Source organism: Lynx rufus, unplaced genomic scaffold (assembly GCF_022079265.1).
Source record: "Lynx rufus isolate CCGP_SWC_20201006 ecotype Redwood Valley unplaced genomic scaffold, mLynRuf1.p SCAF_1, whole genome shotgun sequence".
Lineage (NCBI taxonomy): Eukaryota > Metazoa > Chordata > Mammalia > Carnivora > Felidae > Lynx > Lynx rufus.
Genome location: NW_025814823.1, coordinates 188,883,172 through 188,896,130, shown reverse-complemented (window position 1 = coordinate 188,896,130; position 12,959 = coordinate 188,883,172). Strand labels below are relative to the sequence as shown.

Sequence of the window (12,959 nt, the reverse complement as noted above, 5' to 3'; positions counted from 1 at the left end):
TCTTTTTAAATAATTACCCCTCCTTTGACCTCCAATCTTCACATTAAAATTATGGAAAGTCTTACAGTGAGGTAAGGTAGACATGAACAGACCTTTCAGATGTTAACATTGTGAGATCCATTGTGTTTTAAAATGTGTTGCATCTCAGCTGTGATCCTTTCATGTAGCCAGCTGTCAGCATCCTATAGGAGAAAGCAAGTGCTCTGACGCAGTTCTGCAGGGCATTTTGAGGTATCTCTGCTTTTAAGAAAGGATGAACTGATAAAATTGAGTTAAATCTAAACTTTTATTCTAAGGTAAAGCCTCTTGGTGTCATATGGGGAAAGTTTTCGGAGTTTTACAGCAAAAAAAACACCATTATGTTTGATGACATTGGAAGAAATTTTCTAATGAACCCACAGAATGGGTTAAAGGTAAGACATAATTTTAGTTACTATGCTTATGTAATCTGGAATTTGTGGTAGAACTTTAGCACTGTTGAGTTTCATAAATTTTCAGAAGTCCTATATTATGGTCACAGGCAAGAAAGCTTACATATTTAGAAAAATTCATCTACAGTTGAACATTCTGTTTCCCACATTGATATCTTCTTAGTTTGCCAATTTATCCAGGTGTTTTTAATCAGCTTTGTGGAGCAACATACAGGCTTTTGTTGACTTTTAGCATCATAAGTGAAAGCATCAGACATTTTATTAGCGATACAAATCTTAGAATTTCTGATGTTAGTTGATGTTAGCTTGAAAGCTGGCAGTAAAAGCTTATTTTTTCCTGTTTAAACTGAAACTAAGGGTTTTGAAAATTCATACAGGAAAAGTAGAGATCTTAGAGTTATAAAATGCCAGAGCTAGGAATCTCAATCATTTTGTCTATCTTCTTAACTTTATGTAAACAATCGGAGGATCAGAAAATTTGTAACTTGCCCAAAGTTATGTATGTGACTGGTTAATGACAGAATTTGAGTTAGAATCTAAGTGACTTGATTCCTAAGCCAGTGATTTTAGCATGAAGTCAGATGCAGTTTTGCAGATATGATGGTAACATTTAATCCTGGTGGCAGCACAACATTGGTAAGAGAAAAATTTGAAACTTTACATTTCTGGTACCTATGGTTGCCTGAATGTCAGTATGATGTGAAAATGGAAAAGATAGCTTCATATTATACTAATACAAGTGGAATCTCAATCTGAAATGGAAATATGAACCCTAAGATATTTTTTATTCTCAGTCCTGAACCTTTCTACAAGTTGGGTTCTTGATAACTTTAAAAGAGAAAACTTAGAAGAAAGTACATTTTTTAAACTTTCCTTATAGACTCTGGATGTACTCTTTAGTGTATGAGGATAGCTGAGAGACAGAATGCTGATCTCAGTAGTGAGTTGCAGCAATTATAAAAGCTATTGACTTGGATGAAAAGTACTTGAGGTAGATTGGTGGTTATGTTCCTCTTTAAAAATGGTGTCTGTTTGAGGCTTTGGAAGAAGTGTTTTTCTTGTGCGTAGTTTACCAGGTGTTGTACAGAAATAAATTCGTGAGGAAAGATTCATTTGATCTAAACCAAATGAAACTAGTGGTTAATACCTGCTCAGGACAGGAAGTGAAGTCATCATGATGTTCAAGGAGTGATTTTTGAGGAAAGCTTTAACTTAAAAAAATTACATAATCCTTAGTTTCATGTGTGTTTAGAAGAAACTTTATTTTTCCAGCCCACATTTGGGCCCTACTTATCTCTGGATGCAAAGATGATATAAACTTCTAGTTCTTCATGTTAGTTTAGAGCAGGATTATTATTATTTTTTTAAACAAGGTACTCTGTAGAATCACTGAATGAATTCCTAAAAATACCTAAGTCTCCAAACTGCCCAAATTTTAATTCAGGAGAGATATTTTTAAACATTCTATAGGTAATCTCTCACATGTCTCCTTTTGAAAACCTCTTTTAAGAAGGTAATTATTAATGATCTGCCTACATTGACATAGAAGCCATTTTGAAATTGAGAAATATTCTTACTGTGTTTTGTTGTCATGGTTTCATAATGCTCTTGATAGAAGTCTCAAAAAAGATTTCACAGAGATCTTAAAGACTGCTTCTTTTTAAAAGAGCAAACTTATAATATAAGCTTGCCAATCTTAAGGTTTGACATGGGATATGGAAGGCATTGTGAATTATGAATAAATACATTACTGAACTAACAAAACTTGTGTTTTGGTCATGGATAAATCAGTACTCTGAAAACTTCATATTGTTATTTGTACAAGGAAATGATGATATAAGAAAATGCAGATAATCTAGACCATCTTAAGTTCCTAAAAATGTTTCTTTGATATGAGACTGTAGTGGTCACATATGTTGCCTGTCCTGTTAGTGAGATCATTTTTGAAGAATGGTACAAAAAGAAATGATTATGCTAGATCAAGTGAAGTTGGGTGGATAATAGACTTTTTTTGCACTTAACTAGTTTAACTTTTAGATCCAGAGTCATAGGAGTATTTTAGTTTTGCTGTTTAATAGTGCTTAAGACTAAATGTTTAGAAAGTCAACCTAACTTAGCAGGACCTTGGTAAATCTTATTTACCAGCCACAGAAACTGTACTTTGTCTTTTAGTCAAAATCCCTTCCTACTGTTAAACTAGGAATCACATTGGCACATTGTATGTTAATAGTTTAAAAGTTAGCATGTTATCTTTTTTTACTTGAATGAAGGAATACTTTGAAACATTATAATATTGCCCAAGATTATGTAGAAACTCCTTTCATCACATCCTGATATCATGCCTCTTTACTTCCAGCCCCAGGGCTTGAGCAAGGTCTGATTCTTGAAGAGAATCTTCCTGATCTCCTACAAGCATAGCTGCTGCTGTGAGACAGCACTGCCCACTCTACCTGTTTGGGGGCAGAATCTACAACTGCCTGCATCTGTGCAGACTCCCCCTGACAGCTCTGATTGGTGCCCTTAAAGTTGTGGAAGCCTAACTGACTAATGGGGGTCCTGACACCAAGCTGTTCTGATGCGAGTAGAACATAGGGAAAATTTTCTTCTGTCCATTTCAAGCTGGTGGTGTGTTTTTCCAATAACAGAGAAGAAAAGTATATATATATATATATATATATATATATATATATAAGGTATATATATATATATAAAGTATATACATATAAAAAGTATATATATATATATAAAAAGTATACATATATATATAAAATATTTAAGACCTTTCCTATTCTTGATAGGGTATGGACTTCTTTGGGTTCATTGTACTTAACAGGGGACAGAACTAAATGTCCTCTGTTTTTCAGTTTACTGTGTAAAATTAATAACTAATAAGCAGTTTGCATTTTCTCTAAATCATGATAACGGTATATTAATACTTTACTAAGTGTGATTTATTCAGTTCTCCTTATATGTGTGTTTTAAGAATATGATTTTAAAAAAATTTTTTATAAAATGGAAAAATCCAAATATAAATAGAACTATATAGGATTATATAATGAACTTCTGTGTTTGCATGATTCAGTTTAAACAACTTATTAATTCTTAGATGATTGTTTGCTCTGTACCCAACCTACTTCCCTCTCTGTAATTAAAGCAAATCCCAGACATACCGTTTCATCTAAAATTAATTAAAAATTGTTGAAAGGTTGTCTTGAGTTTTATAAAGATATTTGAACTGATAACCTAAAAAGACAAAACTTTATTGGAACTGTGACAAAGAAAAGTGCATAAAATTTATAATTTAACAAATAGATACAAAGATAGCACATGTAATTACCACCAAGTCAAGATAGAAATATCCCTTACTAGTTAACAATTCTCTACCCTATCTACCATCCTGACTTTCATGCTTTTGAAATGAATGCTTCTCATCATAAAATATATCAACCTTAAAAATCTGGAAAATATGACTTCTTTTTATGGGAAAACTCTTGCAGAGCTAAAAATACTTTTACGGGGACTTTAATGATAAAAATACTTGCGGTAAAACGAGAGAAAATATGTTATATAAATATATAATAGCTATGTAAAATTTTATAGAAAAACACGGAAATGGAAATCATCATTGTTAAAATTTATTTCACTCCCCTGTTAGATCAAGCTTGTATTTGGATTAACATTTTATGAGTTAGGTGGCATGAATTAATTGGTAAGAAGCAGCTGGATTGATAGAAGAGGAAAAAGTCTGGCAGTTTTACAAAGTAGAGAAGCCACGTAGAGTTCAAGTGCCGTAAGAAAGCTGGTGTTGGCCAGGTTCAGACTGAAAAGGTAACGTAAGGTAAATGAGGTGGAAGAACTCTTAACTTGCATTAGGAACATTATAGCGTGACTGTCAGTTTATTACACTGAGACAGTGCAAAAGTCCTCTTAGTGATATTTTAATCTCATTACTGAATCCTAATGAGAGGGTAGGGTAGATTTGTGCCAGTTTCCTTATTGTAATGTGAAGTGTTGGATGTTTGCTTCCTAACAGATAAGGCCTTTTATGAAAGCGCACCTAAATCGAGATAAAGACAAGGAACTTTTAAAATTAACTCAGTACCTCAAGGAAATAGCAAAATTAGATGACTTTTTGGACCTAAATCACAAATATTGGGAAAGGTAAGTGCTAATTTCTTATTCATTTCCTATTTACATTAATGAATGAAAAAATTATCTGGTGACCCTGGTATACACATAATTCTGAATTTTATTTAAGATGCGTGAATTCTAAAACTGTTTTCTAATCCAGTGACATCTCCCCCAAAAGTATTTTTCCTTTTCATCTTAACCTCTAACTTGTTCATAAACCCACATCTCTTAGGGTCTTTAATACTTCTAGGAGAGAGGATTTGAGATTGGTACACATTTGTGATGCTACTTGGAAATTAATTCTGTGACGCTAGATAGGTCGTCCTTTTATAAATCATACGAGAATGTAGTCCCTGTTCTTATATGTAAAATAAAGTCAGGATAAAATAAAACACACTAAAATTTTTTTCTGTTAAAAATCACTCTGCAAGTAATTGCTCTGTATAGCAGAAAAATTTGAAAACTTTAATCCAGTAGAGAAACAATTACTTAATGATTTTCTTTTCTAAAGAGAACCACAGTTACCATCTTGATTTATGATCTTCTAGCCTTTTTTCTAAGCACAAACATATCTACATAAGCACAAATCTACATATAGACTGCATATAAACATCAAGATAATGAACCAGGGATAACTTCTGGAGAAGTGGACAGGATTATGTGTACTGCAAGTAATTTTTTTGGAATTAGATCTTTAAAAGATCTGGTTGCATTAATACAGCAACAAAAGAAACCATTCATGTAATAGGCTAAAATAGGCTAAACAGGAATAAACTCTAAAAGAAAGCTCTTTCTTTTGTGGGTTCAAGTGCTTCAAGCCCTGCATTGGGCTCTGTGCTGACATATAGCTTCTTATTAGATGATTCTCATAATTCTATTAGGAAGATAAAGCAGGCATTTTTATTCTCATCTCCAAATTACAGATGGTGTAACTAAGGAATGGAGATAATAAATGCTACAAATTGAGCACGTTTTGCACCATAAAAACTTGTCCAGGTCTTCTTGGGGCATCTTGACTCAGTTGGTTAAGCATCCAACTTCAGCTTAGGTCATGATCTCATGGTTCTTGAGTCTGAGCCTTGCATTGGGCTTGCTGCTGTCAGCACAGAGCTTGCTTTGGATCCTCTGTCCCTGCCTCTCTCTGCCCCTCCCTCCCTCCCTCTTTCTCTCCCTCTCAAAAATAAATATTCAAAACAAAACAAAACAAAAAGACTTGTCCAGGTCTTCTGATTTTAAGAACTCTTTCCCACCCAATACTACTAAGTATAGTAATTTATACATGTAAGAAATAGAGATAAAACTTTGAATTTAATGGTAGATTCCTATAAAATAATGTGAAGGAAAAATTGTTTACTTAGTAAATTAACATCTTCACATCTTTACACTCTTGATCAGAGTCTTTTAGTATCTGTGGCCCACAGTCTTTACTCAAGAAAAATAAGGTCTTTAAATGAGTGTGAAATTCTTTATGAAAATTGCAATGTTAGTTAATATATCACTTTCACATTGGGAAGTCTTACAGTACAAAGGGAGAGAGTGCAGTCTCAGAGCCTTGTTTTGAATATAAGCTCTGCCACTTTCTAGTTCGTTGAACTTGGGCAAATTGCTTACCCTTTTCATGTCTGTAAAATAGGAATACATTCTGAAAGAAAGCTCTTTTGGCCTGCCTGGGTGGCTCAGTCAGTTAAGTGTTTAGCTCTTGGTTTTGGCTCAGGTCATGATCTCCTTGTTCGTGGGTTCAAGCCTTGTTTTGGGCTCCCTGCTGACAATGCAGAGCTTGCTTGGGATTCTTTCTCTCTCTCTCTCCCTCTCTCTGCCCCTCCCCTGCTTGTGCTCCCTCTGTCTCTGTCTCTCTTTCAAAATAAATAAAAGCTCTTCATTGAGCTGTTGTGAGGACTAAACGAATTAATACCTGTACTTAAAACATTGCCAGGGGGAGGGGGGGGGCACCTGCGTGGCTCAGTGGGTTAAGTGTCCACCTCTTGATTTCGCCTCAGGTGGTTCATGGTATCAAGCTCTGAATCAGGCTGTGAGCTGACAGCTGGAGCCTGTTTGGGATTCTCTCTCCCTCCCCCTCTGTCTCTTCCCTGCTCATTCTTTCTCTCTCTCTTTCTCTCTCTCTACAACAACAACAAAACCCCAACCAAACAAAACCAGTGGATGGCACATAAACAGTCAACAGGTATTAGTGATTATTAACAATTATTACTCATCTGGAAAATTTTTGTTATTAAAATTAACTGCTTCCTTTGGGAGGAGTTAGATTGTTATTGTGAATTTATTGTGATACAGGGTAGACATCTTTATTTTATTTCTTGCAGGTATCTGTCAAAGAAGCAAGGACAGTAGTTACCAGTTACATGAGCAGTTACCGAGGATACTTGAGATCACAAACTTCTTGCTTTTCTGCTAGAAATCATTATGATAGTGCTGGACACTGCAGCGAATATCAGACTGCTTATACTTGGTCTTCCAGTTTTTTTGTAAATTTAATTTTATATTTTTTGAAGATCATAGCAATACGCTTAAAAAATCCTTTTCCCCCTATATGAATATACTGTTACTCTTGAAAAATATTTTCTCCAGCATTGAGTACTGAGTTTTTTTCCCCACACACACAAAAAAGTGGACAAAAATATATACTCAACAGTGTCATTTTGTGGCTTTGGAAACAAGTTATGTTTTGCGTTTTGTCTCATTGTGCTGTTGTCTAACTAAATCTGAGGCCAAACCCATGTTGAAGCTACTGCTTTTCCCTTTAAAACCAAAAAAAAAAAAAAAAAAAAAAAAAAAGTTTTTGCGTAAGGAACCTAGTTTGGTATGCTTAAAATCACTGAGAGTTTTTTTTTATTCCTTTGTTGTAGACACAATTTCTCTTCTTACTGTGCACTATTTACATCTCTACACTTTGATCTGTCTCAGTTTGGTCTATATGTATGTCTGTGTTCTTTGAGTAAAACTGGAAAACATCAGCTGTGATACAAGTATGTCTCATAGTATGAGAAATAGAAAACATAAGACTGAAGAATAAAACTAAGGAACAAAAGTGTCTTTTTGGTGGCTAAGTAGAAGCACTTCTGCCTAAAACCATTGTCATAAAAGCAATTAAAGGCAATACATTTTTAAGTGGGACATATCACTGGTTCAGCCCTAAGAAGCATGAACAAAAAGTTTTTGTTCTGTTCCAGCTGTATATTGTCAAATGCAAACACTGTGTTTCAGTGAAAATATTTAGCCATAAGATTAAAAAAAAAATTATTTGCAATGCCTAAGCCCGCAGATATGTAATGTGACCACTGTTTGTGTTGACAGTATTGCTTTATACAGATCTTGTATTTGAAAGGAATCCGGTCCTTTCAAATAAACATGGTGTATATTGTTCTTACGGGACTATTTCAGTGGTGTAAATAATAAATACTTTTTCTTAAAACATTGGTTTTGGTCTGTACTACCCCAAATATTTTGCCTCTTTGTGGAATCACAAAACGAAACAAACATTAGGTTCAGGCAACGGCCTCTTGAAAAACACTAAACATGTATGGTTTAAAAGTGTGTATATCACTATTCATGCATTCAGAATTGGTTTTAGCAGCTAATGAGATATGTTAAATCACTTAATTCTACAAAGTACCATGTTTTCAGGAAGATAAGCTGTTTTCTTTGTGACAGGTTATTATAAAGATACATAGTGTGGAAGTGTTAGAGAACTCTTAAATAATTAAAATGATTCAATTAAAAACATCTTTCTAAATTGTGAGGCTAAATTTAAATAAGGATGGAGTAGCAGTTTTTGGAATATTCATTTCACTGGGGCATTTTCCCCTTGTAAGAGGTGGTTTATTGTTCCAAAATAGGCATGGAAAGGGCTTAATCTTTTTAAGAAAACTGAACACTTAAAACTGTTTAGTTCAATAAAGAAGAGACATTTTCTGAATCAATATAAAATACAAAAATGAGCAAGCCTCAGAAAGCAAAGTAGGATTTTTACGAAACATTTTCTGCCGTTAGGTGGTGCCCAAACCAAAGTTTATTAGCCAGTATGCTAAATTTAGCAATTCTGGGAGAACATTGTTCCTGTCAGCTTACTGAGATCACATGTTTGTGTGATTAATACATTCATAGAATATTAGACTTTTACTTTGTCTTCTGCATCTCATGTCTTCTTGAACAGATTTATCTCTCGATCTCCACATATGTGGCTCACACAACAGAACCAGGAGATGACTTAATTCAGATACATATGCTGATGAAATAGCAAGTTAGTTTTATGATAGAGCTGTTCCAAACTTTGAAGCAATTGATTCTTGATAAAATATATTTAATCTAAAAACTGCAGAACATCATTAAACCTTTGATTCAAAGAGAGCACTTTGAGATCCAGTAGCCCCTCAGGTCCTGCATGAAGATGACTTATTGGACTAATGATACCTATAGAAGTTACTTTTAATGGCAAAGAATAGATAAATGGGTCATTACGGTGGGCAACTGAGATGTGCTTTATTCACAGAAAGTAAAATAATTGTCAGTTTTGTGGAGGAGGTGGAGCTGTGCAGGGAGAGGGACTGGGAAAGAATGATATGGGAAAAAAAAGAAAATGCAAATTACTTAGAGTATAGTTTGATTTCTAAATGACAGTTGGTTGCCAAGAATAATAATAAAACGTGAATAGTGAATAAACTGGTTGAGGGTTTTTCTCATTCCAAGTAATCAACAGAACTTTCAAGAAAGAATTGTTACAGTTTCTCCTAAGGTATTTATACGTCAAAATTTATTCTTACTAACTAGAATAGCAGCTCAAGAGGTGTCTCTAGGGATTAAACACTTAGATATTTATGTAAGGATATACTAGTTTTTGGAATTGCTTTGGAGAAGCTGTGTCAGTTTTGATGGGAATGCTAAGTAGTTACAGCTTAAGGAAAAATCCTTGAAGATTAGCTTGACAGATTTATCAAAGACTTATGAGAAATTAATGCATGATAAGAACTAGAACAGAAATATCAGACATCCTGTGGGTTTAAAAAAGGCCATCAATTACCTAATGTCAATGAGGTTCCATGTAGAATATAAAATCTTACAAATCTCTTGATACTAAAGATTTTTTAAAAACTCTGAAAGTAAGCAAGCACTTAAATGCTGCTAAAAAGTTACTTCCTGATATAAAGCATTATTTGTTAAAACCTGATTTCCTCATGAAAAGCTTTAAAAGTTCAACCTATGGCTTATAAAACCATGTATAAACATGTATTTAATAATCATTAAAAATATAAAAGCCAGATTGCTTAAGCATTAGTGATATTTCCATTAGTCAATAGGGCTACAACAAACAAGTTAGATTGTGTATGTGTGCACTTTGTGATACTAGAGGCCAAACTGGTGACTTTTCAGGAACACACAGATTATTAAAATGAAGTAAACCATTGAATACAAATCTCTCTTAATCCTATTACAAGCTATTAATTCCTTGCAGCATTTTTGATCGCTATCACTTTTTGTTGCTTAATATGTAGGAACAGTTATGGTTTCCCAAATGAGGCCTTAGGGAAAAAAGGCAAGAGATTTGTCAGAATAACACTTGGCTAGAATCCCTTCTTACTAACAGTGAGACCTTGCTCAAGTCTTAACTCTTTGAACTTGGGTTTCCTCCTCAAAAAAGTACTAATAATAACACTTCTCTTTCCCATAGTCCGTTGCAAAGGTCACATGAGACAATTCATGTGGAAGTTCTTTGAAGCAACTAAAGCTATGTAAATGTTAGATGTTACTAAAAGTGGTTCAGAGGGTGTGGCTCTGATTGAGCTGTATCATTCTTGAAATTATAATTACAGTGTAGAATTAAAAGGAAAACTTTCTGTAATTGCGCATATGTTTTACAAATATCACCTTGGTTTTCTGAGAGTTCTAAACAGTCAAGGAAAGTAGAATGAGGACGTACTTCTTACGGTCTAGGTGGTTTTGTAAGTACTCAGCTGCTTTTAGTAATCGTCCAGACTGAAAGACCTGCCGACTCCACTCCTAACCCCCCAAAGTACATATGTTTAAAACTTTAGCAGCATTATAACATATCTTTATATAGTGGAATATTAACATTATTTTAATCTTTTAACTTTGGAAATGCTGTTCCCAGACAGAAGCTAGCTAGTTTTGCTATGCATGTAAAAAAATTAAAAATTACTCCAAAGCAATGAGAATTTTTTCTTTATTGCAGTTATAAAGATATACTAAGGTAGATACTAATTTTTCCCTGGCAGGCTTGGCAGAATAAACTGTCTATGAGGGAAACAGTCAGTCAACATCTAATGTACCTTTGTTAGTACCTACTATGTGTCTCAGGCATTGTTCTTCAGAGGTAAACACAAGAAGAGTCTCTCCCCTCACAGAATTTATGTTTGAGTAAAGGAAACAATAAAGAAAAAAAAACAATATGATAATTTTCAAAGAGTAAGAAGTGCGATGAAAACCTAGTATGATGAAAAGTGGAATTGAACGGTGGTGGTTGGCAATAGCATGGGCCAGAGTGGGAAGACCTGAATAAGAGGCATCACTCAGAATATTATGGAGAAGAGCAGTGTGGGCAGAGCTAGAAGCATGTGCAAGACCTTAAGGCAGGAACAAGATAGGCAGGCTCAGGGATTAGTGGCAGGGAAGTGGTAACTGGTGGGAAATGAGGATGGAGAGTAGGCAGAGTCCATGGGATAGGATTTTGCAAGTCACAGTAAGTAATCTGGTGAATTCTAAGTGAAATGGGGGAGCCAGTGGAGGATTTTGAGTAGGGGAATGACAATTTTTTCATAGCCTTATTGAGATAAAATTTACACACTCTAAAATTCACCCATTTGAAGTGTGCATTTCAATGGTTTTAGTATATTTACAGAATTGTTCAGCCATCACCATGATCGAATTTTAGAATCTTATTTGTTTTTAAAAAGATCATTCTGGCTCTGGTGTGGAGAATGGATTATAGAGGGGGCGAAAGTAGAAAGGAGGAGATCAGTTAGGAGGTTACTGTTATTATTCCAGATGGGAGGTTTCGAAAGTGACCAAGGGAAAGTTTGCACTCCTTCACTCCTTCACTACATCACTTCTGAACTGCCTATTGAGGGGCACCTGGGTGGCTCATTTGGTTAAGCGTCCAACTCTTGGTTTCCCCTCAGGTCATGAACGATTTGTGATTCAAGTCCCACATCGGGCTCTGCTGTGATAGCACAGACCCTGCTTGGGATTCTCTCTCTCCCTCTCTCTCTGCCCCTCCCCTGCTCACTCTCTCTCTCAAAATAAATAAATAAAAACTAAAAACATAAATAAATAAATGCTTGAATTACCTATCAAGCCCCTGTGATGTGCTAGGTACTATTTGAGGTACCAGGTCTCCAGTGGGGAGTAAGGCAGATGTGATCCCTGCTCTGGAGAAGCAGCTGTGGGACTGAGTGTGGCAAACTCAGCCCTCTGGGGTTCACCCATTGCTAAGGTATTTAATTTGAAGAATAGAGAACTCAACATATGAAAGTCAACATATAAAGAACCCTTCTCACTCCGCCTACACCCACAGTGAAAAAGCCGTCTGGGATTCCAGCTGGCATTGCTGTCCAGAGGCTGGACACGTGGTGAAGTGTCCAGCATGAGCATGCATGGCCTGTGACAGTGTGGAGGGGAGCAGTCAGGGAGAAAGATCAAAGACCCCTCTCCTTTTCTCTGGGGGGTGTTGTAGGGAGTGTAGAACATCCTTCTAGCTATTTCATACATGGGCAGTAGAGAAAGTCATTTATGGAGTGTTTTACATTTGTGTTCAACATAACCACTTCCTCCCCAACATCCAACGGGGCTACGATGTGTGCCCTTAATCTGTGGCTGAATTCTGCTGCCAGATGTTTTCTCAACTCTCAATCCCAAGAACCCCTTCCTCCAGCATTCCTGGGGCTTATCTCATGCAAACTATTCAAAGGTGTTGTGTTACAATCAGGTCTTTCATAGCATGTGCTGCTATAAAATTTTTGAAATTTTAGTCAAAGCAAAAACAAAATAATAAATTAAGCCTGAACTTCTACTGAGAGGAAAGTAATGAAGGAATGCTTAAACACTATTGTTGATATCACTCAGTTCTAAGAAGACAAAATTTAACAAAATATGGCACTGTGAATATTCTTTATTTACCCCTAAATAGCTTTTTGCTAAAAGAAGAATGAATGTGCATCCTTGTTTTGGTGGATTTGGTGGATCTGTTTAGTTAATGTAGACCTAATGGTTTGAAAGACCTTTTCTTTTCATTTTTAAAGACTATTTTTATTTACTTAAGAAGTACAAATACTTTTTAAAAATTACGTATAATCTCACCATCAAGGGGTAACCATGGTTGACATTGTGATGTACTTACTTCCAGGCTTTTCAATGTGTCCATGTGTA

At 35.2% G+C, this 12,959-nt stretch overlaps 1 protein-coding gene across 3 annotated transcripts in view; it reads left to right on the top strand.

The window, feature by feature from the left end:
- UBLCP1 (ubiquitin like domain containing CTD phosphatase 1) overlaps positions 1 to 12,959 on the top strand; it is a 34,214-nt gene that overhangs the window by 12,889 nt on the left and 8,366 nt on the right. The window contains exons 9-11 of one of the 3 annotated variants that reach the window (XM_047091759.1): positions 297 to 413; positions 4,465 to 4,592; positions 6,884 to 7,997. In XM_047091759.1, coding sequence (XP_046947715.1) covers positions 297 to 413; positions 4,465 to 4,592; positions 6,884 to 6,911 — 273 coding nt within the window. In that variant the 3' untranslated portion in view covers positions 6,912 to 7,997. Of the gene's footprint in view, positions 1 to 296; positions 414 to 2,787; positions 3,093 to 4,464; positions 4,593 to 6,883; positions 7,998 to 12,959 lie in introns of those variants that run through there. The other 2 variants (XM_047091765.1, XM_047091774.1) reach the window with 2 other exon arrangements.